Source organism: Enhydra lutris, unplaced genomic scaffold (genome assembly GCF_002288905.1).
Source record: "Enhydra lutris kenyoni isolate GAN:26980312 unplaced genomic scaffold, ASM228890v2 scaffoldscaffold11, whole genome shotgun sequence".
Taxonomy (NCBI): Eukaryota; Metazoa; Chordata; class Mammalia; order Carnivora; family Mustelidae; genus Enhydra; species Enhydra lutris.
Window position 1 is genome coordinate 24313656 of NW_019154095.1, and position 27402 is coordinate 24341057.

Sequence of the window (27402 nt, forward strand, 5' to 3'; positions counted from 1 at the left end):
ATGCACCCTCTTCACTTTTCCTGCATACCTTGCCCTATGCATCAGTTCCATCTAGATGGCCCTCCGTATCCTCGGTTAAACCCTTTTATAAGAACCGGGCATTTATTAGTAAGTAAAGTAAATGTTTACTTCAGTTTTGTGTGCTGCTCTAGCAAATTCATCATACCCAAGATAGGAGTTGTTGGAATCGCCCATGGAAGGCTCGTTGTGAGAAGTACAGTTGACAATGTTGACTTGTGACTGGCATCTGAAGGAGGTGGGGGCCAGTCCTGCAGGAGTGACCCCTTAACCTGTGGGATCTGCTGCCAGCCCCAGTAGACAGTGTCAGGATTGAAGACCACCCAGCTGGTGTCCCAAGGAATTGCTTCCTGGGGCAGAAACTGCCACACGTCTGGTGACCAGAGCAAAGTGTTGTGAGTGGGCTAGCAGTGTGAAAGTCAAGGAGACACAGAACGAAGGGACTGGCTTTTCCTGATATAAAAGAAGAACTGTAGGCTTTCCTATTATAGACCCACTGAAGCCACAACATCCTCAAAATTCTCCTCAGCACAGTCTACAAGGGCCATGATCCCTGAGCGACAGTTCGTCTGAAGAGTCAATAAGCGATATCCCACATGCAGTCACCCAGGTCCCAGCAGCTGTAATAACAATTTAAAACTGCCCCTATTCTGTTGTGATCCTTGGTTCTAGTAGCCTCGATTACGTCAGAATAACAGATTCTTGGAATCCTTAGTTTCATTTCCCCATGGTTCAAGTATGACTCAAATGAAAAAGAGTAAGAGAGATAATGGAGTCTGAAGAGAATATGAAGAGATTCTCAGAGAAGCCTAGGCAGAAGAAATTATTTTCTTATTACAGAAGGGCTTCTCATTGTTTCAGATGTATTTGCAAACTAACATTTCATACTACATTCTGGCATCTGACTAACAGTTATTTTTTGTTGTTGTTTATTGAGTTATGTACACACACAGAGCCAACATTCTGCTTATTTCTGGAATTTTTTTTGTCAGTCTGTGTAACGCTACCCACTGAGCCAGATCATGTGCCCACCTGGCTTGAAGTCAAGTCACTACTGAAGTCTACACTCCAAATTCCAAAAGCAGAGTTACTCAACAGTGTACGAACAAGAATGTCTCTCTGTATCCCAGAAAACCATTGCAAAAATGAAAACAAAATTAATGCCAGTCTAGATAACAGTATTTTCTTATTTAGTCATCTATTTGGATATGCGTAAGTATTAAGCACATGATACAGGGCTAGAGTATGTCCACTGCCTCTCGTCCCCTTCCTCACCTATGGCAGACATCACTAGTCAAACACAAACTTTCCCTCTGAACCTGGAAGCAGCCTGAAAACCATTCAACAATCCACTCTGACCACCAACTGACCAGTGGAGGCAGGTGAGACAATACTCACTTGCCATCAGCCTGCAGGTAAGTAAGAGGAATCCTTCTACCAGCCTGATCACTTCAACAACCCGAACACCCACCTTCCAGACTCTTCGACACCATCTTTTTGAAGTGAAGGAAATCGAAGTGGTGAGAAATATTTTTGCTACAAGGATTTTTAGGGTGACAGTACTGCCCTCCCGTTCTTCAGGTGAGGATTCCGAGGCTGAGAGAGTGGAAAATCATCCTCCTTCCCATAAGCTGGAAGGAACACTGGGATGAGTCTGAGGTGAACGCCCTTTTCTATGTATGACACCGGCTGAGCCAGGGCTGGCCATGAAGGCAAAGGCAAAGAATACTCCATTTCTGTAGCTACCCTCCGATTCTCCTAAATTCCAGAAGAGTACAAACTGTTGGTGTGCACCTCCTACATTTCCCCTTTCACCATCTGTCTCTAAAAACAAACAAACATTTGTGTGTGTGTGTGTGTGTCTAACTGGGAAGAAGAAAGCCTTGGATTTCACATTTGGTAAGGGGGCAAAATTATACACTCACTAAAGGCTTCCTTCTCACACATACACAATGGCCCTTAAACCTTCAACTCTATTCAAGACCTACAATACCGATTTTTATATAATGATCTTAAAAATTGGACTTTAGGGGAGTCTGGGAGAACTTAAGAATGTTTAAACTCTATACATGAGTGCATTTGACCTAGAAGCTACTATGTAATGTTTTAGGCTAATATCCAAAAGAAAATCACTATCTTAACTTCTAAATTTTCTACGCATACAAGAATACACACAAAGAACCTGCTAAAACCTCCAAACAAGAAAAATGTATTGTCTTATATTTCTTAATTTAGTCATTGGTCTTTTAACTCAATAACGTTATTTCTATAGGATTCCAAAGTACCAAGAACCAGCTGCTAATTTTACAACAGCACTATGGACCTCAAAAGTTCTTAAATGATGCCACTAACAGTATCACATCACAAAGAAATGAGCAGCAAAGCGAGAACACATTCTTGAAAGGGGTTTAAATACTTAACTCAGTCTGAATCAAAACGGTGATCAAAAGATTATTTTCTCACATGACCCGTCATTATCAGAAATAGGAAAAAAAAAATCAGTTCAAAATGATTTTTTCATGTTTTAAGGTAATCTTTCAAAGTTACACATCTTTAATTTATTTGAATATAATGAGCAGAATAATCGAAGAAGCGATATTTTAATTTTAGGAAAATATTTTTCTATCCTCATACAAGTATGAGCTACATACACAAAACTACAGCTTATTGAAGGAGAAAGGAGACCAAATAGTCTTTAGTAATAAGGTAATTTCATGTACTCAGCACCTCGACAATGCTACTGAATTATATTAAGCCTGAAAACACAGAAAACACAGAACAAATCTGATTCTATTCAGAACCATTCACAACTTAAACGTAAACGCGCCAATATTACAATCAACAAATTACGAATTACCAAAATAACAATCAAGAGGTACTAAATCAATTTATTGAGTAAAATTAAGCATGCTTACAAAGAAAAGAATCAAACCAGAAATCGTCGACCTACTTCTTTTCCCAGTAAGCGTGGCTAACAAAGGAACTATACAAAGGCTGTAGGATCCCAGGACCAGCAGTGTCAATAAGGTAGCATCATAGTGCTTCTCTGAACCAGCCGGTGGGGTGAGTGTAGAATTGATAAATATTTTTGAAGAAATATCCGTCTCTGTACAACTGCGAAATCCTCCTGGTACAGTCATTTAAAAAGATCCAAGCAATCTTAAGCAGGAAAAACTGCAGCCATGTTCACTCTCCTATCCCTCCTGCTTGCTCTTTAGTGAGTTAGAATGGAGGGGGGGGGGAATCTGTAAGCTCCAAGGCACTACACAAAACAGATTAAACTCCCTAGCAAATCAAACTAAGAAAAGACTCATTGATTTAAATGCTTAATCTGCAACAGGGACACCAGCGCTAGACAGGCTCTGTGGGTGTACGGTAAACTCCTTTGTTACAGAACAAAAAGGAACGGACAAAAGCATTTTACAACCTCCTTAGGAGAGTCTGACCCAGTCCTGAAACAGTGGCCAAGTCAACATGGCTGGCAACGGAAAAGGCTGGAAGAGTGGCTCTCCAGAACGTGCCTGCTTCCAGGGGTCACACGTTCCATTGCTACCTGGCTTTCTGAGAGCCCGCTGGTGATTCTGCTTTGTCGGTTTGTTTTTAAAATTCACACCAACAGAGTAAGCTGCAAGGGAAATAACCTTAAAATAATACACGGGTGAATTCCCTTTTCCAACTCAGAGAGCATTCCTGGCTCCATGCAAACCTTTCCTATTTATCCACAACTCCAAAAGTGAAACAATACGTGGATAATAAGCCTTTTTAGTTTTAAGTAGCACATTTTAATAGTCCCGGAGTTCCAGGACACAGCTACTCACTATCACAGGAGACAAGCTACCGCTGCTAAGGGACCTCGCGGAATGTGCTCATTAATTCAGCCACTAGTTCAATGCCTTCTCCTCCACACATTCACATTCTCTATTCTGTCCCATGCTGCTGAGTGCCCTTGGGCCAGCAACAACCTCTCTGAGCCTCACTCCTTCACCTCATATATACAATCAAGGCAGTGGCAGAAGTTATTTGAGAAAGAAAAAAAGAAAGAAAGAAGGAATGTCTGGCAACTTATAACAGCGCTCCTGAGTGAAAAGGCCCCTGCCCCAAAAGGTTCAATAACTAGGACCCCACTTTGTCCTTGTTCCCACACAAGAAACTAATTGATCCCTCCTTAAAGCAGAGAGAACTGCCTTCCTCTCCACCTCGTGCTTAATAATCTTATTTCATCTGGTATTCCAGTTACCCAGGTAAATATTTTCTGCAACTACCTTTTAGATAAGGACCATTTCTTTTTATTCCATATTCCTCTCAGCATCTATCATGGTGCCTATACACAGTAGACACTCCACAGCTGTTCAAATTAATAAATCTGTTAATTATCATGTGAGGGAATTTAGAAAATAAATAAATAAATATTAGGACCAAATATACCTTTCGAATGAAAAAGATAGCTCAATGAATTCACCCATTTTATATACAGAAAACAGAATTTACCCTAACCGAAAACTTTAGAAATATTGAGTTTAAACTACTTAAAATTAGGCTTGAAGTTATACTAGTCAAATTCCCCTGACTCTAGCATCCAAATACAAGATTATAAAAAATACAGTCTTTTACAAAGCAAATCACACCGAAGTTCTTCGTGCTTCCCTTCCTAAAACAAACCAAAACCCACCATTGTTTCAAATGATACACTTTAGAATTCTCCATGCAACAAAATACTGGGTACCCTCAACACATAAATATTTCAGTATTTCACAGCATGTTCATCAAAAGAGAACATCATTTGAAGAATTTGCTTTTCTTGCCAAACTTTTTGAGAAAGTCCATGGGAGAAGCAGCATTCCTATTTTCCCCTAAATCACAAAATCAAAATTCTAACAATTATTTGAGCACATTACTTCTCTTATAACTATGGCTGCAACGATCCCAGAAGTTTGACAGAAGACCAACTTACAATTATTGCTGTAAGTGCTCAGATCACTGTGGGTGCTGGTAAGAGAGGAGGTGCTTCCTGTCCTCCTCAGTGAAGAACTTTTCAAAGATGCTTTGGATTTAGGAAGTGGTCTAGGCAAATTCACCCGAGACGGCTGTGCATTTTTCAAGGATGTAGGTTTTCCTTGGGATTAAAGAAAAGAAAAAAAAAAAAGTTTCTAGTTCATTTTGAAAGGTTTAAGCTTATAAACTTCATTTCCTGCACTAACTACTGAGTCAAAACACAAACTGAATATTCAGCTTCATGCAATTTTTAGATAGATGTGTTTTAAAATTTTTGATGACTTGGAGGCAGAAGAGCAGAGGCGATGATGAGACTATCAGGACATGGAAGGGTAGCTGTAACCCTGTAAGCTGGAGTAATTAGCTCAGGTCTTGTGTGACAAGAGATCAAAAAAGCCACGTGACACACAGGTTTCTGGAAAAGTTAAAATCAAAGCTCCGACTTCCACTCATACTGTTGATTAAAAAACAAACTAGTCCACTCATACACTAGGCTACCATATTAAAAAATAGATGATAATTTAAAAACCAAAATAAGAAGAAAAATTCAATTACATTCATTTTTAAAAATTCATTTTAAAAAAATGCCTAACGCCTACCACCAGGTGGCGCTGGATTTTTTTTTTTTTTAATCTCCTCTTCATCTTGGCTCCAATTTGCCAAACTTAAATTGTCTTCACTCAAACTTCTTTTTCTTGCAGCATAAGTGTTTCCACTTAGCAATGAACTATGTATGCTTCATGCTCTCTGGCACATTTGAAATCATACAATCCCGATGCTCACTCCTGCTACCTGATTATGGGCATTTCCCAAGTTCAATCCTTAAAACTTTCTTCACACCCATCTCTCTTGCAGAATCTTCATTTATTTCACTCTAACCCTTGCCCATCTGGATGAATCCCAAATTCTCCCTTGCAGCCTTATCCTTTTTCTGAATACCAATGCCACTCCCATTTTAAATTCTTTGTTGAATGTTTCAATTTCGACACTTCCATACCCTCCTCCCTTATGCTAATTATAAATCCATTTTTTCTTTTCCAAAACATTGGAATTGTCCTTCCTTCCCCACATCCCCATATAATCTAACATGAAGACTCTCAGTGCTAAGGGTAGTACACCACTGAGCAGTAGGAAGAGCTGAAAAGGAACTTACATGAAAACGATGGTGTCCTATATTCCTAATAGCCCCTTAAGTGAGTGAAGTGATATTTCTGGAAAGCAAGGCTCAAGGCTTTGTAGGAGTTCAGTGATTTTGCTCATAAAATTTTCATAAGAATAAGGAGGTTAAACTCCTTAGATCTGGCACTGAAAGTCATCCACTTTAAAGTTCTACCCATCTCCAGCTTTATCTTTGTACTTGTTAACTGTAAACATCAAACTTCTGGTTATGTTTACTACCAAAAGAGGAGTTTATTTAGGAATAGCAGAGAATAATAGCAAGCGATGGCAAAGCTATATGCAAATACGTCCAACAGAGGCTAGGACAGCGGGAAGCTGGGAAGGCTGATACAAATAAAAGCCCACCCGAGAAACTGGGCGCTAAAAGGACAGTGGCTTCTCATTGGCTGCGCTGTGACGGCGTCTGATTGGCTGGATTGTTGTGGGGGGCGGGGAGAAGGAAGTGTTCCTTCCGCCTGCTGGGTTAACCACGCAGTATCTGCTAGCAAGTTAGTGTTTCTGTTGGCATCGCTCCTGGCAGAGCGGTGGTAGGGCAGGAGAGCTCCCCCTGCCCAACCTTCCAGTTTCATTTTGGTGAGGTTTCCCATTGCTCATTTCACAGGCTGTTCTTTTACGCTGGTGTGTGTTCTGCTCTAATCAAGCTAGTTTCCTCTCTCACACCAAGAAGTACTATGCTAATTCATGAGGCACATTGCTTCTTTTCAAAGAGGTCTTCTTCCGCTCAATCCAAATCCTACAAATCCTCATTCATCCCCTTATATTTTGCCTCAACAACTATATTAGACTCCTAAAGTGCTGTCCTTCCACCCTTTCCAAGTCCATCACGTTGATCTTCTGAACATGAAAAAAAAAAAAGGTTATGACCCAGTCTAAAATTTGTGATTCCCGATCTATAGGATGATCTTCTTTTTAATCCCTTTAATATTTAATTTTAAAGCTGTAAATGACAGTCCTAGGATTGATTCCGATCAACCTCTTCTCCATTATGCTTTGCCATGCTCTCATCCCTACACATACATACACACACACACTCACACACACATATATACACACCTTATTTTTTATTTTTCCAGGCCTTTTTACTCTACTCTTCTGCTTATGTTCATCTTTGTGAATGAACTAGCCTCCTTTCCATCTAATCCCCTATCTTGCCTGGTGAATACAAAGCGACAGTTGTTTCAAATCCTTGACACTCATCTGTAGCCCCTACGCTCGATCTACTGAATCACAACCTCCATTTTAACAAAAATCTCCTGGTGATCTGAATACACCCAAGCATGAGAAGCACTGTTGAGAATCAGAACTTCTTTGTAAAACCAATCCTGCCAGGGCACCTTCCCTGTGTGCCATGGGCCACGCCTCCCTTTACCACATCCACACCTGCTTTCACAATAACATCTGTTTCAGTTGGGCTCTCGGACTACTCTCTAAGGTTCCTGAGAACAAGGAGAAGACCTGATTCCATTCTGTCCCTCAGGACTTAGCCAAGGGATAGCATGAAGTGAGATTTAATAAATATTTGTGGAATGAATTTTTATTGTAAGTCCACGAGGAAGGTTCAGGAAATAAAGAGAGGTTAGGGGGAAGGGACAACTTTCAGCTGTAAGAAGAATAAGGTCTGGGGAACTAATGTAAAATGGTGACTGTAGTTGATAAGACTAGTATATCATTGGAATTTGCTAAGAGTTGGACTTAAATATCCTCAACAAAAAAGAAAAGAGAAATCTGTGAGGTGAGGGATATGTTAATGAACTCCATAACGAAAATCATTCTATAACATGTATCATCAAATCACCACTTTAAATGTCTTTATACTTTGAATGTCATAGTAGACCTCAATGAAATTGGGGAAAAAGTAAATGCAGAATTATACAGATGATAGTAATAGGTATTAAAATTTTTTTTCACAGGCCAGGAGTAAATAAATTTTGATACTGCCTTCTCTCATCTACACTGAAGCATTAAACACTTAATTTTTACAAGCTTATTCAGCCTTAATATGTTTTTCATGAGATTTTTCCCACATTGAACAAAATGAGCTGTTCTTTACATTGGATGAAATTAAAGCATTCTGAAGAAGTGTTAAGGAGCGGACAAAAAAAACCCAAAAAACAAACAAAAAAAAAAACACCCCAAAACCACAGAACAACCACCCACCTCCCTCCCCACAAAACCTTAGCTACTATTTTACCTATATTTGAAGACACAGATCTTAATAAAAATCTAGACAATGGATTCCCAGGAAGGGTGATGTTGCACAAGTATTTACTTGCCTACATAGGGAAGGTAACTACAAAGTAAGGTAATTGCAAAGCACAAATGTATAGGGTGCTAGAAACACCCGACATTTTGTATAGAAATTGCTCCCAAATGTTTTCAGTAATAATTATGAATACTAGAGAATCCATAGGAGCTCATTAAATTCTTAAAGATTTTATTTATTTATTTGACAGAGATCGCAAGTAGGCAGAGAGAGAGAGGAGGAAGCAGGCTCCCCGCCAAGCAGAGAGCCCAATGCGGGGCTTGATCCCAGGACCCCGGGATCATGACCTGAGCGGAAGGCAGAGGCTCTAATCCACTGAGCCACCCAGACACCCCTCATTAAAATGTTTTTAATAGGACTGTGGTTTGTGTGGCTTACTAGGTGTGCAGGCATCACGGGGAAGGAAAAGAACGATGAGACTGGAGAGGTAGATAGTTTACCGTTCAGGGTGGCATGAAATGCCAGGCTAAGAACTTCAGCCCTTAACTGCAGCTTTCTTGGCTTTTGCTCCAGGGTTTGTTCCAGGGGGGGTAGTGTGCATAACTGACCAAAGGCCAGCAGGGAAGAGTCTGAAATGGAGTTTGAAATCGGAGAGAAGCTTAGGAGGCAAGTGTACTTGCCAGGACTAGAGGCCGTGGGGATTTTCACTGGACAAGGACGCCAATCTGGAATACAGACACTACGTATTAATATATATAGCTTAAAACATAAGTTATTGTGTTTTATAAGATATAATAAGTATCAATAAGGCAGGGCCCTTAACTAGTCAGGAAGAGAAAATGCCAAGCAGGCATAGTTAAAACACAAAGCATGAGAATATGTTTTCAGCTATAATTACAACTTGGGTTCTTTTAGCACAACTCTGTAGAAAAAGTGACCTTTATGTTAATTGTCTACAGTAGCTGGGGATTATTATAAAGCTAATGTAAGTCTACCCAAAGGGATAAAAAAAATTAATGGTAAGTTATGGGAGAAATAAATTATACTCAAAACTGTGGCTTCAGATGCGTTTTTACTCAACACAAAAAGACCAACTTTTCTCATTAATCTTAATGAAGATGTTAGAAAATTTCACTTTGGTATATAGTGTTATTGTCTAAAAACTATGTAAATAAATCTCATAAGCGGGGCGCCTGGGTGGCTCAGTTGGTTAAGCGGCTGCCTTCGGCTCAGGTCATGATTCCAGGGTCCTGGGATCAAGCCCTGCATCGGGCTCCCTGCTCAGCAGAGAGCCTGCTTCTCTCTCTCCCCCTCTCCCTGCCGCTCTGCTTACTTGTGCTCTCTCTCTAGCTCTCTGTCAAATAAACAAATAAAATATTAAAAAAAAAAATCTCATAAGCTGCTTACAAAATCAATACTGTAAAAAAAATCAACAGCTTTTTGATGTAGCAGGAAAAATAGAAAAAAGATCTTTTAGCAATAAAAAGTAAATGCACATGGAGACATGTATATGCACATACTATCTCTATAAATAATCAAAAAGTGCTGATATTATGGAAAAAAATTTTTAATGAGGAACATAAAAGATTTGAATAAGTAAATATACATGTTAGTTCTTCCCTGAATTATACATTAATTGAATGGTATTCCCATCTAAATCCACATGTGATTATTTTAAAGGACAACTTGGGACAACTTTCAAAAAACCTGTTTAAATTAGCTTAGAATAAATAATAGCCAAAAATTTTGGAGCATAAACATGAGATGCCTACAGCTGAAGAACAGAAAGCTTTGATTTAAAAAAAAAAAATGGGCAAAGTACTTGAATGGACCTTTCCCCGAAGAAAATATATAATGGCCAACAACACATGAAAAGCTGTTCAGCATCGTTAGTCATTAGGGAAATGCAGATCTACACTACAGTAAGATACAACATTAGAACTGGCTATTAGAATGCCTATTATAGAAACAAAACAGAAAATAACAGTGTTGGTTAGGACATGACCAACTTGGAACCCTGCACGTTGCTGGTACAAAGTAAAATGGTGTAGTTACTATGAAAGATGGTATGGCTGTTTCCCCCCAAAAGAAAAAGAGACAGCCTAGCATAAAATCCACTAATTCCACTTCTGGGTATGTATCCAAAATAAAAGGAGGATCTTTGTACACCCATGTCCATAATGGTATTTGTACACCTATGTCCATAATGCTATTCATAATAACCAAAAGGTAGAAGCAACCCAAGTTGACCATTGATGGATGAATGGGTAAATAAAGTGTGTCACATATGTACTATGAAATATTATTCCATCTCAGGAAGGAAAGAAATTCTGACTCATGATATAACATGGATAAACTTGAAGATATTCCATAAGCCACTGATGAAAGGACAAATATTTCATGATTCTTCTTATGTGAGGTAACTAGAGTAGTGAGATTCAGAGACAGACAGTAGAATGGTGGTTGCCAGGGGCTGGGGAGATGGAGAGTGGGGAGTTAGTGTTTAATGGGTCAAGACATTCAGATGGGGAAGATAAAAAGTTCTGGAGATGGGATGATGGTGACTCTTGCACAACAAATAGAATCTGTTTCACACCAATGAACCACACACTTAAAAAATGGTTAAGATTGGGGGGCGCCTGGGTGGCTCAGTGGGTTAAAGCCTCTGCTTTCGGCTCAGGTCATGGTCTCAGGGTCCTGGGATCGAGCCCCGAGTCAGGCTCTCTGCTCAGCGGGGAGCCTGCTTCTGCCCTCTCTCTCTGCCTGCCTCTCTGCCTGCTTGTGATTTCTGTCAAATAAATGAATAAAATCTTTATTAAAATGGTTAAGATGGTAAATTCTATATAACATTTATCACAATAAAGAAGTTCAGTAAGAAGGAAGTTGTGTTATTAGTTATTATAGGATATTACAAAATAAACATAGTCTGTTATGGGCATAAAACTATATTGACAGATTAATAGACTGGTATATAAATCCCAGAAATATAAAAATTTAGAATAGGAAAAGGAAGATTTTTTTTCAGATAAGACATTTATTTGTGGTATTAAAATAACTGAATTTAAAGAAATAAAATTTGAGAACCAGTATGTATGATACAGTGATTAAAAGTGGACAATCCGGGCGCCTGGGTGGCTCAGTGGGTTAAGCCTCTGCCTTCGGCTCAGGTCATGATCTCAGGGTCCTGGGAGCGAGCCCCACATCGGACTCCCTGCTTATTGGGGAGCCTGTTTCCCACCCAAACCTCTGCCTGCCTCTCTGTCAAATAAATAAATTAAATCTTTAGAAAAGTGGACAATCCAGAGCCAGACTGCCTAGGTTTTAAACCCAGTTCCAGCAAACACTGTCTGCACACAGTTTACTTAGCCTCTCTATGCCTGTAGGTCTCACAAGAAATAAAATTTATTAATTTTATTTATTTAATATAATTTATTAAGATTTATCTCCATAGCCCTTTAAAATTTAGGAGTATTCCAGATTATTTTGGAGTAGTCTAGGGAGTTCCCCAGTGGTGCCCTTCATCTGTTCTCTTCTGCACATTCTCTTGGTGGTCTTATCTAGTCTAGTGGCTTTAAATAGGATCTAAATATTGATGAATCCCAAATTATATCCATAGACCAGACTTCTCTGCACCTTAGACCTGTATATCCTACTTTCCACTCAACATCTTCACTTACAAATTATTCATCTTAATAGCTCTATAGCTTAGTTCCTGATATCCATCTCCTAACATCGGTGTCACCACCATCCACATCCATCTCCATGGATGGCAACATTATCCTTCCGTTGTTCACACCGCAAGTGCGTAAAGGCATCTGTGACTCTGCTCTTTGGTCTCACCTCATCTAAGAGAATCCTGTCAGCTTCACTTTCAACACACCTGTCTAGAATCTGACTACACTTCACTGTCACAACCGTGACCTAAGAAGCCACAATCTCCCGCCATGATTGTAGCAATACCTCCTCACCAATCTCCCTGATTCAGCCCTCACCCCCACTCAATGCATTCTCTACACAGGTATCAGAGCAACCCTGTCAAAATTTAAGCTCTTTCAGTTAAAAGCCAAAATCCTTGGGATTTTCAGGACTGTGCATGACCTGGTTCTCCACTACCTGTCAAACCTCATGGTCTGTTTCAACTTTTCCCTCACCCCATTCCTTGCTTTCCTAGAGCACATCAGTAAATCTCCACCTCAGGGTCTTTCCACTTGCTTTCCACTCTTGACAGGCACACTTTTCCTCCAGATACTCCCAAGACTGATGCCCTCTGGCCTTTATTCAAAAGCCATCTTTCCCTGGTCAAACTTAGCAAAATTTCTCTCACAGACACACAAAAACAACCCCCAACATTTCACATTCCCCTTCTCTGCATTAGTATTTTCCCCCTCTTTAGTACTTCAGATTATCAAGCATCCTATATACTTTAACTCATGTATTACCTGTCTCTCCCACCAAAACGTAACTTCAAGGAAGGCATGTTTTCATCTTATATATTCACTTCTGTACTTCAGCACTTTGATCCCTGAGTCTACACTTATTCAATGAAGATTTGAATGCCAAGCATATGCCAATTAAAGATACCGTTTTGCACCTTCTGCAACAGTAAATATTTGGAAAGAGTGTTAGCAATGTCAAAATACTGGCAAGGGTGTTGGAAAACACTCTAACATACTCAGAGGAGGAGCACTGACTTGTACGCTGTTTCTGAAGGGCAATTTGGCAACATGTATCAAAAGTCTTACAAATGCTCACACCCTCTGATTCCATCTAAAGGAATGTATCCAATGAATTTATCTGACCAAGCTCTTACACTCATGTACAAAGTTCTTCAGTGTAGAATTACTTCACACACTATAAAAACAAAACAAAGGGGCGCCTGGGTGGCACAGTCAGTTAAGTCTGACTCTTGTTTTCAGCTCAGGTCGTGATCTCTGGGTCGTGAGACTGAGCCCTGCATCAGGGTCTGTGCTCAGCGTGGAGTCAGCTTGAGATTCTCTCTCCCTTGCCCTCTGACCTCCCCACCCGTGCCTGCTCTCTCATGCTCTAAAATAAACAAATCTTAAAACAAAACAAAACAAAAAAACCCTAATGTTCAAAGAAGTCTGAAGAAATATATGGCAGCACATTTTGATAATGAAATATTGTAAGGTTGTTTAAAATCATGTTATTAAGAATAAGAATGTAAGAATCTAGGAAAGAAGGCACCACGCCTTTTAAATGAAAAAGAAAATTCAATCAACTCATGCAAAAAGAAAAGGCACTGAATAGTCATTACTTATGAAGTCAAAAACTATTTGGCATTGATGACATTAAGGGGAATTTTTGTTTTCTTTTCCAATTTTCACTGAAAGGGTTATACTTCCAAAATAGCCTACGTTGTTGGTGGGGGGGGGGGTGCCTGCGTGGCTCAGTCAGTTAACTGTCTTACTATTGGTTTCAGCTCAGGTCAGGATCTCAGGGTCATGGGATGGAGCTCCATGTGGGGTTCCACACTCAGTAGGCAGTCTGCTTGAGATTCTCTACCCCCCGCCACTTTTGCCCCTCACCCAGGCTTTACCACACTCATGTGTGCACTCTCTTTCAAACATAAATCAATCAATCTTTAAAAAAAAAAATAGCCTACTGGGATGAGGGCAGCAGAAATCTGATGAGCTATCCAAATTAACTGGTTAATTTCAAGATCAAAGAGGGATAAAATAAGGTTTACCTTGTCTGAAACCATGCTTCTCCCTTTCCTTCCCCCACACTGACAGGGCTGGGCTCTGTCTGGACTTCCTCTGCCTGTTAACTGCCAGAACACCAATGGATTGTAGACTAATTGCCCAACCACCCTCCCCCGTATTTCCAATGACCTTTACTGACTTGGTCTTCAATCTCTACATTCCATAGTCTGAACCCTAACTGTCCCTCCATTTCTACTTCCTAGTGTACCAGTTAAGACCTAAAAATTACCTTGATCGAGAGGTATTCTTCTTAGTTCTAGATCTAGGATCTTGATGCCAAAAATTACTAAATAGCAGAAAGCATCAACACTAAACCAAGGCTGGTACTTACATTTGTAAGGGGATACCTCAATCATATTGTAGAATTACCTATATTCTAACAAAAGAGTTTCAGCAAACTTTGGTATTGGTAATCTTACCTTCCTCTGAAATCCTATGGCTTTTTTTTTTTTTCCTTAAAATATCCTAAGGACACATGTGATGGGGGATGAACTCATCACCTCTCCTAGCTGACTGGTAATGGGTGAGGGCAAGCACCATATCCTACTCATTCCACAATTCCTCTGGGTCTGAGTATGATGGGCACAGTATACACTCCCAAAATGTCAGCTAAATGGATTATCTCCCAGAACACAGAATTTCAGAGATTTGAGAGTCCACATTCTTGAGTTAGCTAAGACTAGGCTGTATTCATAGGACACAAGAAACAATCTGCATAACCAGCACTATTTGCTTAAACTCAAGAGTAAAGGCAAAAATCAAGTCATGGTAGTACAGGTGAGTCACAACAAAAACACCACAGGTATTAACAGGGTGGTAATTTGACAGAGAAACCAGAACATCCCACAAAGCAAGGTTCTCACATGTACTGGAACTGCACAGAAGCCCAGTGTTCGTGGTGATACTGTCCGTACCTGCCTCTGCAAGTGTGTTCCCAAGATGTCTCCCGCTTCACGTGCGAAACAAAATTAACTTCCACAGTCACGGGCCTGGGAACATGTGTCCCACAACTAAAGGTATAATAAACTCAAGACTTAGAAGGGTTCATCCTTTCCCCAGCTACCATACAAAGATGAAAAAGGGTCTTTATAGGTTGTCAACAGACTGATTTACCTGGTGGTGAAGGAGCTCACCTCGCAGTCACGGGGCTCCTCACCACAGGGGGAAAAGGCACACAGTGACCATCCTGGCTCCGTAGAAGCCAAGGTTCTTCGGCAGAGCTACTTTGAATAGTGAGGTCACTGAGACTCAAAACTTCTCTAAGGTTATAAAAATATGCAAATGAACACATTTTACGTAAACTCCCTTCAGAGACATCACCTACCTAACCTCAACAAAGTGAGCTGTTAAATAGAAAGGAAGAAACCGCCCAGCCCGTTATCCACAGCCGCTACTCTAACACTCGACTCTCAAAGTTCCCTATTTCTTCTCCAAGTGAGTCCACACAGACACACTACAGTATCCCTTTTATTTCTCAGACTTCCTTGCCTGTGCCCTGGATGCATTCGGATGGGTCCCTGAGGTGATCGCCAGCCGTCCCTGCTGCTTTGATCTTTATCAGCCCTTTTCCTTGCCCTCTATACATTCTGACTGTCTTAAACCTCAAACACACACACTTTGAGGGGTTTCTCGGTCTCTTCAAATTCAACATGCCCCAACTACACCCATCTGTCTCCTCCTGAGAGCCTCTTCTTACCACTCTGTCTTGCTGTCTCGCTCCATGGCCGCCCAAGAAGCAAACTGAGGAGACACGTGGGACTATCTGCCATCAACAGAAGCTGACCAGACCCTCCTCCCCCAAAACATTTTGACTATTTTCACTCTGCTTCCTGTTCCCATACACTGGTATAACTCTTAACAAGTTTGTATCTCGACTGCCAGAGAACTGATCAACCTCAAAATCTTTGGGGCTCATCCATCACTTACCCCAACACTCAGTCTGCTCGAGGCATGCGGACCTGCCCTCGGTGTTCCCACATGCACCATACCCTTTCATAACTGTCCACTTGCACCCTTGGGAATGCCAGCAACTTTCCATGTCTGGCAAACTTCTACAGGCACGTTCAGGGCCAGTTCAAATGTCCTCGCTGTTCTCCGGTCTGCCCTCAGGCCCAGTCAGGGGTGTTCCCTTCACAGAAGTTTCCCTTCAAATCAGGCCAGACAACATTTTTAAACACCTGTTGTGCAATAGGTACACTGTGCTAAGCAATGAAACATGTAAAAGTAACCAAGACCTGGACTCTCCTTGTGGAACTCACAATTTAGGAGACTGACACGTACAAAAATAATCCGAGTACAGCATAATAAATGCGAAATATCACAGGGGCCAGGACAGGTCAGCTACGGTTTAAAGAATGAAGAGTCGGCAATCAGATGGTGTGCTTCAACTCCCCTTTCCAGCTCAGCCTCCAGTGAGTGAGATCATGACAAGGGGCTATTATTTCATCATGTTTGTATTCCCCAAATCTAGTAGAGTGCCCGGCACACAGCAGGCTCTCAAAACTTTTCTTGAATTCATAGAGTAAGAGAAAAGTGCTTAGTGACCTATGATGCCTCATGCATGGGTCATTCTAGAAAATAATCTCCAGAATTACTCGCCAAGTGAGAAGAACGGAGTGGAATGCCTGTAAAATGATCGAGACTGTAGTGATCATGTCAGGAAGGAATAAAAGAGAAGACGCTCCCCGGACGCCTGTAAGACCCCACTTGGTTGGCCTCATCAGCACTCCCTGGCCCCCCACTGCGCACACTGGGCAGCTCCCGGTCCCTCAAGCACCTCCCCCCACCCCCCAAGCTGCCTCACCTCCATCTTTGCACTTGCCGTTCACTCTGTCCAGGAAGGCCTGTCATCCAGTGTCTTAATGTCTCCCTCCTTCTGAGCCTTCAGGCACTGGCTCATTTGTCACCTGCTCAGCAAGGCCTTTCTCAGCCACCTGATATTAAGATCTAACTCCCTTCACCGCCTTTCTCAGCATTTATCATCTTACATTCTCAACATTTGAATTTAATTTTCTGATGCACCTGACTAGAATTTAAGCTCTGTAAGGGCAAGAATGTATCTGTTTTGTGCCTGTCTCCCATTCCCAGCACAGGCAGGCACTCACGAGACCCTCGTTAGATGAGAAGTCAGGGTGTTGGACCCCTGGGTGTATTTATAGAGGCTAAGAGCATAGAGACTGCTTGTTCCATTTCCAGTCTCCACCGATGATGAACCGTGTCACTTCGCGCGAGTTACCTAAGGTTTCAAAACTTCCAAATCCTCATCTGCAGAAGTGGGAGGAGTGTACCTGTCTATACGTCATGAGTTGTGAGAGTAAATGAAATCAGGCATTTAGAGAGCTTAGAACAGAGCATGGCATGTCGCTGGCACTCAAAACATCACTATGACTATTATTTTTATGCCAAGAAAACTTGAGATCCATTCTTTAAAAAGTATTTTAATTACATGCAAATATAGAAGCATCAAAACCAACCTGCTGAAGTTAGCTTTTAGAATAAGTTATTAGGGGATAATTTCTTGTTTTTAAAGAATTTATAGTGAGCATCCTTCTCATAAGTTTGCTAGCTATTTCTCTCAAACTCACCTAGAAAAGACTAAAATGATATAAAAGTTAATTGAAATGATTTTAAATTCCCTTTAACATTAAATAGACAAAATTAGCTTACAGAAAACAACTATGGAAAAAACAACTTAGCAAGAAAGCTCAGAAACCTATAACGCTAGGCAAGTCATTACAAGTATGGGATGTCCTCCTGGTTTGAGAGGCATTTATTTTATTAACCCACAATAAACTGAATTAAAGCAAAGGTTTATCCTTTTGAAATGTTACTTTTCTTTCTCCAGAAGAAAAACTAAAGACTATTTCTTTCATGAGGCCTTTCTTCAGGCTCTGGTATAATCAGACCAACCCCCGAACATTCTTCTTTTTCCCCAGAGTCCTAAGGCACTTAGGGGCCATTTCCACACCCTTTATGTGTGGCTCTGTGGTTGAGTCATAAACACGCTCTAGCCCTCTCCGGGTAGGTTACACGAGCCACAGGCCAGGAGTGTGTTCTGTCCGACTTCCGTAATCCTACCTTGCTCAGGCTGGTCACTGGAAGGGCAATTACAGCGTTATATGAAGGAAAACACACATTTATCATCTAAAGCCTGATAAGAACTGGTATTGCCTTCAGAAGAAGGTGGCAGATAGGTCGAGACGCCTGAATGAATCATGAAGGATTTAACGATGAAGTGATTCACTCAGCAGCAATTTGCAATAACCATGTAACATCTTTTAAATTTAAACATCTTCTAAATCTCGGGCCAAGGGCCTGAGAAGAGAAATGCCAATTTCTAAGCCATTCAGTTAAATGTGAGAATTTTAATTTTTCAAAACTTATAGCCATACTAAGAGTAGTTTTTTTAAAGATTTGAGAGAGAGAGAGAGAAAGAGAGAGCGAGAGCGAGCACAGGCGGGGGTGGGGGAAGAGCGGGGAGGGAGAAGTAGACTCCACGCTGACCAGGGAGCCCAATACAGGGCTCATTCCCAGGGCCCTGAGATCACGACCTGAGCCAAAGGCAGATGCTTAACGACTGAGGCACCCACGTGCCCCAAGAGTAGTTCTTTAGCCTGAAAATGTGAAGACTAAGAAAATGGGCTCCAGAGCCCTACCGCCTGGTTTGACTCCTACCTCTGCCACTTACTAGCTGTGTAACCCTGACAAATTATTTAATTTCTGTGTGGTGTTCTCCTCAATCCGTCAAATGAGGACAAGCCTCACAAAACTACTCTGAAGGTTAAATGTACTCAATGATATAATTAAGACATTTAATCCTAAGACAGAGCCTAAAACTTGGTAAGCATTTTGTAAGTGTGCGCTGCTATCTCTGGCATTACAATTATTATTATCATCCTATTTTCCCCCACAATCTCATCTTATTTAATTGGAGTGGTTAAAACACACACATACTCTTAACAAAGATACGTTGCATCTGGCTTGTTGTCATCAGTCATCATCTGATTTCATACAAATTTAGCTATGGTCATCATGCTGCATATTATTTCCAGATTTTGACAGGGAAAATGCAAGAGGTCCATTGATTTTAATCAGTTTTCTCTCATACTCAGGTTAAACCTTTAAGAAAATGTCTATTATTTCAAGTCCAGATCTGGTTTTCAACTTAGTTCTCTGAAAGGATTTATTGAAAACCCCCGCTAGAACATTCCTGCCGCTTACCTTTAGGAGTGTAACTTTGTATACAGAGTACAGAGGATGTCCATTTGGTTTCAATATTCTAATACACAAACACCGCATTGTACGGTAAATGGCAACACTCTCTCAGTGATCTAAAGGCACACTGTTTTTGCTCCTTGATCTGTTCTGCTTTTAACTCTGTGGTGATTAAATTTCCTGTCCCCTACAACAAACACCTCTCAATTTAATGTGAGCATCCAAACAAGCTAGTTGCTGTTATTACTTTTTTTTTTAATACAGCACAATCAAGTTAGTCTTCCAACAGTTCAAATAAAAACTCAAATGTGAATCCATGAAGTTTCTGGTTACATTAATTTTTTTTTCCATTTCTATATAGAAAACCACCAAGTAAAAGAAAACTTAGTAACACAGATTCAAAAGTCTAAATACATAACTGAGTTATCAAGTTTCTTTATATAAGTTAATAAATGCTCAATAAATGTCCTTGTCTTTTCATTCAGAGTAAACAGACCTACTTTTCTCTTAAGGCAGGATATTATAGAGTATACAGAAAAGGGATTTTAAAATTCTTAACTCTTCAGTGGAACTGATCCTCTACATAAAAGATTCCCATTGTTGAAAATACAGTTCAGCCCCCCCACCCTGCTTCCCTCCAGCCATAGGGGCATCTCAAGACCTCCAGTCGATGCCTGAAACCACAGATGGTACCAAACCCTACATGTACTGCTTTTTCCTACACATACATACCTATGATCAAGTTTAATTTATAGAAGAGTTATAGAAAGAGATCAACAACTAATAATAAAATAATTAGTGATATACTATAACAAAAGTTATATGAACATGGTCTGTCTCAAAATATCCTCACCCTTCCTCCTGTGATGGTGTGAGGGGATCAAGTGCCTGCACCAGGAGCTGGGTTGAGGTGAATGACCTAGGCGGTAGGATTTAGCATTAGGCTACTACTGACTTTGTAACAAAACATCAGAAGGAGGATCACCAGCCTCTGTACCACAACTGACTAAGGCTAACTGAAATCGTTGATGTCACAGAACCCCAGAGAGCCGGGACTACTGCATATCCCGGGCACCAGCCTCATCTCCTGAGAGGATGAGCACTTCCGGTTTTCTGGGTTTTGAGCATCCTGTGGTCCAGAGAAACTTACTGGTAGTAGCCACTGCTCAGAAAGTTAGGCAAGCACCCAAACTGCCCCTAGAAAGAGGAGTGTAAACGTTGATAGGTCCCTACATTCTCAAACCCTCCCACTTCACAACGCAAGGCTGAAGCCCAGGGTGGGTAAACGACTTGCTTGTGTAGCTCACTGGTGCCAGAAGATTACTAGAACACAGAGCTCCTAACCTAAAGGCCACGGTGCCCTTGGTCATGGCTCTCTAGCGCCACCAAGCCACAGGTGCTCCTAACATCCAAACGGGGAGGGACTCCCCATCATCTGTCTACGACCCTTCCCATCATCAACCACTACACTGATCCTGTCATCAACACTTAGAACTAAAGCTTTGATCTCACTGTGCCTCAACTCCCCCTAACGGTGGCAATATCTAAAATCAGAATCATTGTTCCCCTTCTGGTTTTCTTCCCAAGGAAGAGAACTTCAAGTGAATTCTTTCTTCCCACTCAGCTCCTCCAGAGATGGGAATGGAATGTACCGCCGATCCCTCTTCCTCCACCCATACCACGTCCTGGCTTTGCTCCTCCCAACCCAGGATCTTACTGCCAGCCCTGAATCTAAATAAATCACCCTCAAAACACTTCTACTCGTTACAGGTTTCTCACACATCAGGCCTCAAAACAGATTTAGCAAATAGAATCTGAAACTATCAAGGTGTAGAGAGGTAATGACATCCTCTGGGACCTGCTTGGTTTTGTTAGTTTCTGCTAAATGTTCTCACATGTGTTGACACATCATTCTAGAGGTACCTTTTTTTCTTTTTTCTTTTTTTCCCCCAAATCATTCAACAGTAGTTACTATTTTTATAAGGGAACTTACTTCTAAATCCATTGGGCATGCCTTTAATTTGCACAAGGTTGTACCTGTTAAAATAAAGGGTGTTCCCTGCACAGTGTTCTCAGTCAACTGGAATGGGTAGCAGTGTTTTTGTCTTAGTCTGTATAAAACACGCTGACTTTTCCACTTCCTGTTCTGATCTGTAACCCAGAAAAGTCCATCTATCTGCCAAATTTTTAGTAAGACACCTAATAGCTACTCTTAAAGCACTCAAATTTCATAAACCTAACAGGACTTTGAAACTATTACTTCTAAAATATAAACCAATGTAAATAAAAGTTTGTCTAGGCACAGCTAAACTTCTCAGTCACTCTTATATCCCTGAAATTTTATCATACATCTTTCAATAAAGCTCAAGGAAAAATTAATCTCTTTTCACACAGTGAGAGCCCACAATGATTCTAGTATATAACATTTATGTATTATTAAGCACTTAAACATTTATAAAAATAACTTTTAATTGTGAAATTATTTGTATATAGCAGGCACCCAATTGTTTATGATTTTTCTTAATTACTTAGAAGTTGGATTACACACCTGTATCTTTTTCTAACTAGCCTTTCCGTTGCTCAAAGATCAGAGCTGTGTCTAAGACTTCTTTTTCTACCTTCCCTACATAACACGCTGATACACAAAAACGTAAATGTTGTAGTGACAAAATGTGTTAGTTTTATAACCAAAACCTGTCTTTCTGCTTTCTGACATGCCTTATTTTATATTCAAATAATTCACAAAATGCTATCAGGCACAACTCATTTCTTTCATTCTCACCAGAACTGGACACGCGCCGGATCCTCTGCGGAGATAAGGCCCGATCAGAATTGAGGTTTCTACTGTCACTATTCCGCCTCAAACAGGAAACAGAGGGCCCTACTTTGGCTTTTGAACCAGGCGTTTTCCTCAGATTGGAGGAGTCAGGCTTAGATATACTCCCACCTGATGCAGCCGCAGATTTTGAAGGAGAACCCTGTGAAAAAATAGTTAAGATTTTAAACCAGATCATACCTTTCTCATACCATTCTCCTTGTGGTGCTACAACAATTCTAAGCAGATATGGCAGATATTTAATTTTCACTTTTAATATGAAGGAATTAAACCTCTTCATAGTTCATTCTTCAGTCCATCATGATCTGACTTTAGTGGCCATCAGTGGAACTATTCCAAGATGACCAGCGACACAAGCTGAAGTCAAGCCACAGCTTTCAAGCTGTGCTCTGCAGCCCCTTCCTACAGCATCAGAGGCTGAGGACACCATCTTTCTTTGATTTTTCCAAAACAGAACACTCCTGATTTTCCTTCTATCTGTGTGGTTATTCCGCCTCTGGATCCTGCCTCAATGCTACTTGTCCCAAGGGTACTAAACTTGACCCTGGTCTTTCCTTGTGATATGCTCTCCCTAGGTGATCTTGCCCACTGTTTTAACCGCCGCCTATACATCCTGTTCTCTCTGCAGTCGATGGGTCCTAGCCAGCACTCTCCTTCATTTCCCATGTATTTCGCTTCTTTCTTTACCTGTCCACCTAGCATTTCTTCGGGCACCTCTACTTAGCAATGCCAAGAATAATCATATTATTGTTGTTTTTACAGATCAACGTATAGCCCTTATGGAATAATACCTAAAGTTCAAAATACATGTTTCCAATTTAATCATCATTTGATTTAATCATCATAGACTAGAAGTTGTTACTTTTAGCATACCCCATTTCACAGAAGCATATGAAGTAGTTTCTAACTTTAAACTAGTTTTACCCATCCATCTCAAAACTTATCTCTTCCCATATTTACCACAACATACCCAGGCACCCAACATAAACAATGAAAGCTATTTCTTTCCTAGGTGCTTCTTTTTTTTACTTCCTAAACTCCTGACAGTCTTCTTTCCCTTTTGCATCCACCTTAGCACAAGCCTGCATCATTTCTTCCCTGGATTACTGAAACCACATCCTCAGGATTTCTGAGCTCACCAGCTTCCACTCCAATTCATGTTCTACTCCACTGTTTATGTAACCTCCTCAAAGGAGAAACTGGGTTATCCCTCTGTCTTCCAGATAAGGGCAACTCCTAACAAGGCACACCCAGGCCCTTCGGATCTAGCAACCCCTGCGATCTCCTTCAGCTTGTTCCTTAACGTTTGTAGTTCTACACCACTGTCTCACCATACTCACTACCCTGGAGTCCCCTAAAGGAGAAGATATTCTCACATTTCTTCATCGTTATGTAGGTTATTTCCTCTACCCAGAATACCCTTCCCATTCATACTTGCCCTTGGAGTTCCAACTAGTGGCTAACGTGATAGTTCCCCTAGAAGCTTCAACAACTCTCCCCATTGTCACCACACCATCCCACCTTCTGCAGCACAGTGGCTTACACATACTCCCAACTTAATATTTAACATGCCTTTTTGCTTTAGCTCTTAAAATTACCCACCACACCAGGTATGAGTTTTGACCAGATGTGGTATCTTTTCTTTCTAGTATCCCAACAGTCATCATCATATACAGTACACAGTGAGTGGCCAATAAATATTCCCATTCTCCACACAGAAAACAAGACCCCGAGCTTTATTCAACAAAAAATTAACACTGTAAGCTAGTTTTGTACTCTCCCTTTACATAAAGAAAAACTGAGTCTCACAGAGACTGGGTTATTTGCGCAATGTCATTCTTCCAACAAATGATGGAGCTAATCTGAAAGCATATGTAACTCTAAATTCATACTTCTAACATCCATGCTGTGTATTCCCCATGGGTACCCTTCTGTCTTTAATAAATCATAAGTAGATAATTTCCAACACAGATATGTAAAGCCCCATGCTACTGAGCATTCATATACCAGGTGAAATTAAAAATTCAATAGGGCAAGACTTTCAGGGAAGATGGTAGAAGAGGGGGACCCTAAACTTATATCATCCCACATAAACTAAATAACCCTCCCATCAGTGCAAATAACCCAGAAAAGTACCGGAAAACTAGCACAACAAACTCCACAAGTAAATGTGAGTAAGAGGTCACATTAAAGGTGGGGATGGGGGGGGTAAGGTCAGAGATATGGTGGAAAGCTAAACCCCGAGATTCTGGATAACAGGAGGCAGGAGCTATGAGCACAGGAGAACAGTAAGAAACAGACTATCAAACCAAGGAGCCTGCATGGGGAAGACTAATCTCCACAGCATTTGGCTTTGAAAATCAGAGGGGCTGATTTTGTGAGTTCTTACAACCAGCAGGACTTAAAGCCTGGAATATTAAAAATCAGCAGGCTGCTCAAGGAGAGACTGGAGGGCTCTAGGAAGCTGTGTCCTCAACCTTAAAAGAGTTAGCAGAACAAACAGGCTGAGGAGATACAACTTAGAAGCAGCATTTTGAAAAATGCCTGGGGTATATAAGAGGGAAAGTTAGACTGTATCTCTGAACTCCCTCAGAAGATCCATGCACCTTGTAAAACTGTACCCCCACTCAGATGTACTTCATGGAGCAGCCATGGCCGGCCCCACTCTCCACAGTGGCCGAGTGTCCCCCGTGGAGAAGGAATGGTACCTATGGCTTGTGGCACCAAGACCTCACTTTCCATACTTCACAGACCTACCCTGCCGGGCCTCCAGTCTCCACAGAGGCTATACAATCCCAGTGGAGGAGGACCCAAGGGAACAACTTGCAGCACCCTGCCCCCACCTGCATGCACTGAAGCAACCCAGACAGGCCTGGTCCCGGAGGCAGCAGAGAGATTCCTGTGAAGTGGGCCAACATGACCTTGTTATTTAAAATGTGGGCCCTAGCCATGCTTTCAAGAACAACAGATGGAGCTGACTTTCCCAACACACAGAAACAGACACAAAGAGTTAGGCAAAATGAAGAAACAGAGGAATATGTTCCAAAAGAAAGAACAGGGCAAAATCATAGCAGGAGACCTAAACAAAACAGAGATAAGTAATAAGCCTGATAGAGAATTTAAAGTAATGATCATGAAGATAATCACTGGACTTGAGATAAGAGTGGAGGACATCAGTGAGACCCTTAACACAAAGAAAAAAAGAACCTATCAGAGATGAAGAATATAATAACTGCAATTAAAAAACACTTGTGGAATAAATAGGTGAGAGGAAGCAGAGGAACGAATTAATTACCTGGAAGACAGAGTTATGGAAAGTAATCAAGCTGAACAAGTGAGAGAAAAGATAATTATGCAAAGTGGAACAGACTTATGAAACTCAGGTTGTAATAACATTCACAATATAGGGATCCCAGAAAGAAACAAGAAGAAGGGAGAAAATTTGAAGAAATAATAGGTGAAAACTTCCCTAATCTTGGGGAGGAAAAAAAATATCCAGATCTAGAAGGCACAGAGATCCTAACAAAAAGGTCCAAACCAAGACACACAATAATTCAAGTGGCAAAAAGTAGTGATAAAGAAGTTTTTTTTTTTTTAAAGATTTATTTATTTATTTGAGAGAGAGCAAGCAAGAGAGAGACAGAGATCAAACACCAAGCCGGGGGGGGGGGGGGAGCAGGAGAGAGTAAGAAACAGACTCCCTGCTGAGCAAGGAGCTCAATGTGGAGCTCGATCCCCAGACCTGGAGATCATAACCCCAGCCAAAGGTAGATGCTTAACTGACTGAGCCACCCAGGCACCCCAGTGATAAAGAATGTTAAAAGCAACAAGAGCAAAAGACAATTACATACCAGGGAAACCCCATAAGTTTATCAGCAGATTTTTTTTTAGCAAAAACTTTGAAGAGATCATGCCACTCCCTTCTGGCCTGCAAAGTTCTGAATGGGAAAAATCTGTAGCCAAGAATACTCTATCCAGCAAGGCTATCATTCAGAATAGAAGAAGAGACACAGCTTCCTAGACAAAAAGTAAAGGAGCTCATGATCACTAAACCAATACTACAAGAACTACTAAAGCAGACTTTCTGAGTGGAAAAGAAAGATAATAAGTGAGAGTATGAAAAGTAGGAAACATAAAATAGGTAATAAGTATTTCTTGAAAAAACAGTAGAGATTCACAAAATAAAAGGATATGAAATATGACATCATATACCTAACACGTGGTAGGAATAGTAAAGAGTGGGTTCAAATATAAGTGATCATCAACTTCATATAGACTGTTAAAAATCCAGACGTTACACAAACCTAATGTTAACCACAAATCAAAACAAACCAGTAACAGATATACAAAGAATCCAAGTATATCACTAAAGAAAACCAGCAAACCGTGAAAGAGAGGGAGCAAAAGATCAGAAAGAAACCTAGAACAATCACAAAACAAGTAACAAAATGGCAAAAAATACATAACTGTCAATAATTACTTTGAATATAATTGGACCAAACTCTCCAGTCAAAAGCTGTAGAATGACAGAGTGGATAAAAAACAAGACCTATGTATATGCCACCTATAAGAGACTCATTTCAGACCTAAAGACACATGCAGATTGAAAGAGAAATATTATGTAAATGGAAGTCAAAAGAAAAGCCTTTCACTGGAAAAAAAATAGACTTTAAAACAAAAACTGTAAAAGAGACAAAGAAGGACAGCATATAATAATAAAGGGGACAATCCAACAAGAAGAAATAACAATTGTAAATATTTATGTACCCAACAAAGGAGCACCAAAATACATTAAACACTAAATAACAAACAAAGGAACTAACTGATACCAATACAATAATAGGAGACTTTAACACCCTACTTGCATCGAAGGACAAATCAACCAAACAGAAAATCCATAAGGAAACAATGGCTTTGAATGACACAATGGAACAGATGGATAAACAGATATATTCAGAACATTCCATCCTAAAACAGGAGAATACACATTCTTTTCAAGTGCATACAGAACATTCTCCAGAATAGGTCACATATTAGGCCACAAAACAAGTCTCAACAAATTCAAAAAGATTAAAGTCATACCATCCATCTTGTGTGACCACAACACTGTGAAATAAGAAATCAGCCATAAGAAAAAAATCTGGAAAAAGAGCTACTAAACAATGAATGGGTCAACCAAGAAATCAAAGAAGAAATAAATTACATAGAAACAAGTGAAAATGAAAACACAATGGTCT

At 40.5% G+C, this 27402-nt stretch overlaps 1 protein-coding gene across 3 annotated transcripts in view; it reads right to left on the minus strand.

The window, feature by feature from the left end:
* The window catches only part of LOC111144563 (microtubule associated scaffold protein 1), a 110332-nt gene that overhangs the window by 74402 nt on the left and 8528 nt on the right, over positions 1–27402 (minus strand). Inside the window, exons 2-3 of one of the 3 annotated variants that reach the window (XM_022498896.1) lie at positions 22112–22307; positions 4970–5131 (exon numbers count right to left, since the gene is read on the minus strand). In XM_022498896.1, coding sequence (XP_022354604.1) covers positions 4970–5131; positions 22112–22307 — 358 coding nt within the window. Of the gene's footprint in view, positions 1–2968; positions 3207–4969; positions 5132–22111; positions 22308–27402 lie in introns of those variants that run through there. The other 2 variants (XM_022498897.1, XM_022498898.1) reach the window with 2 other exon arrangements.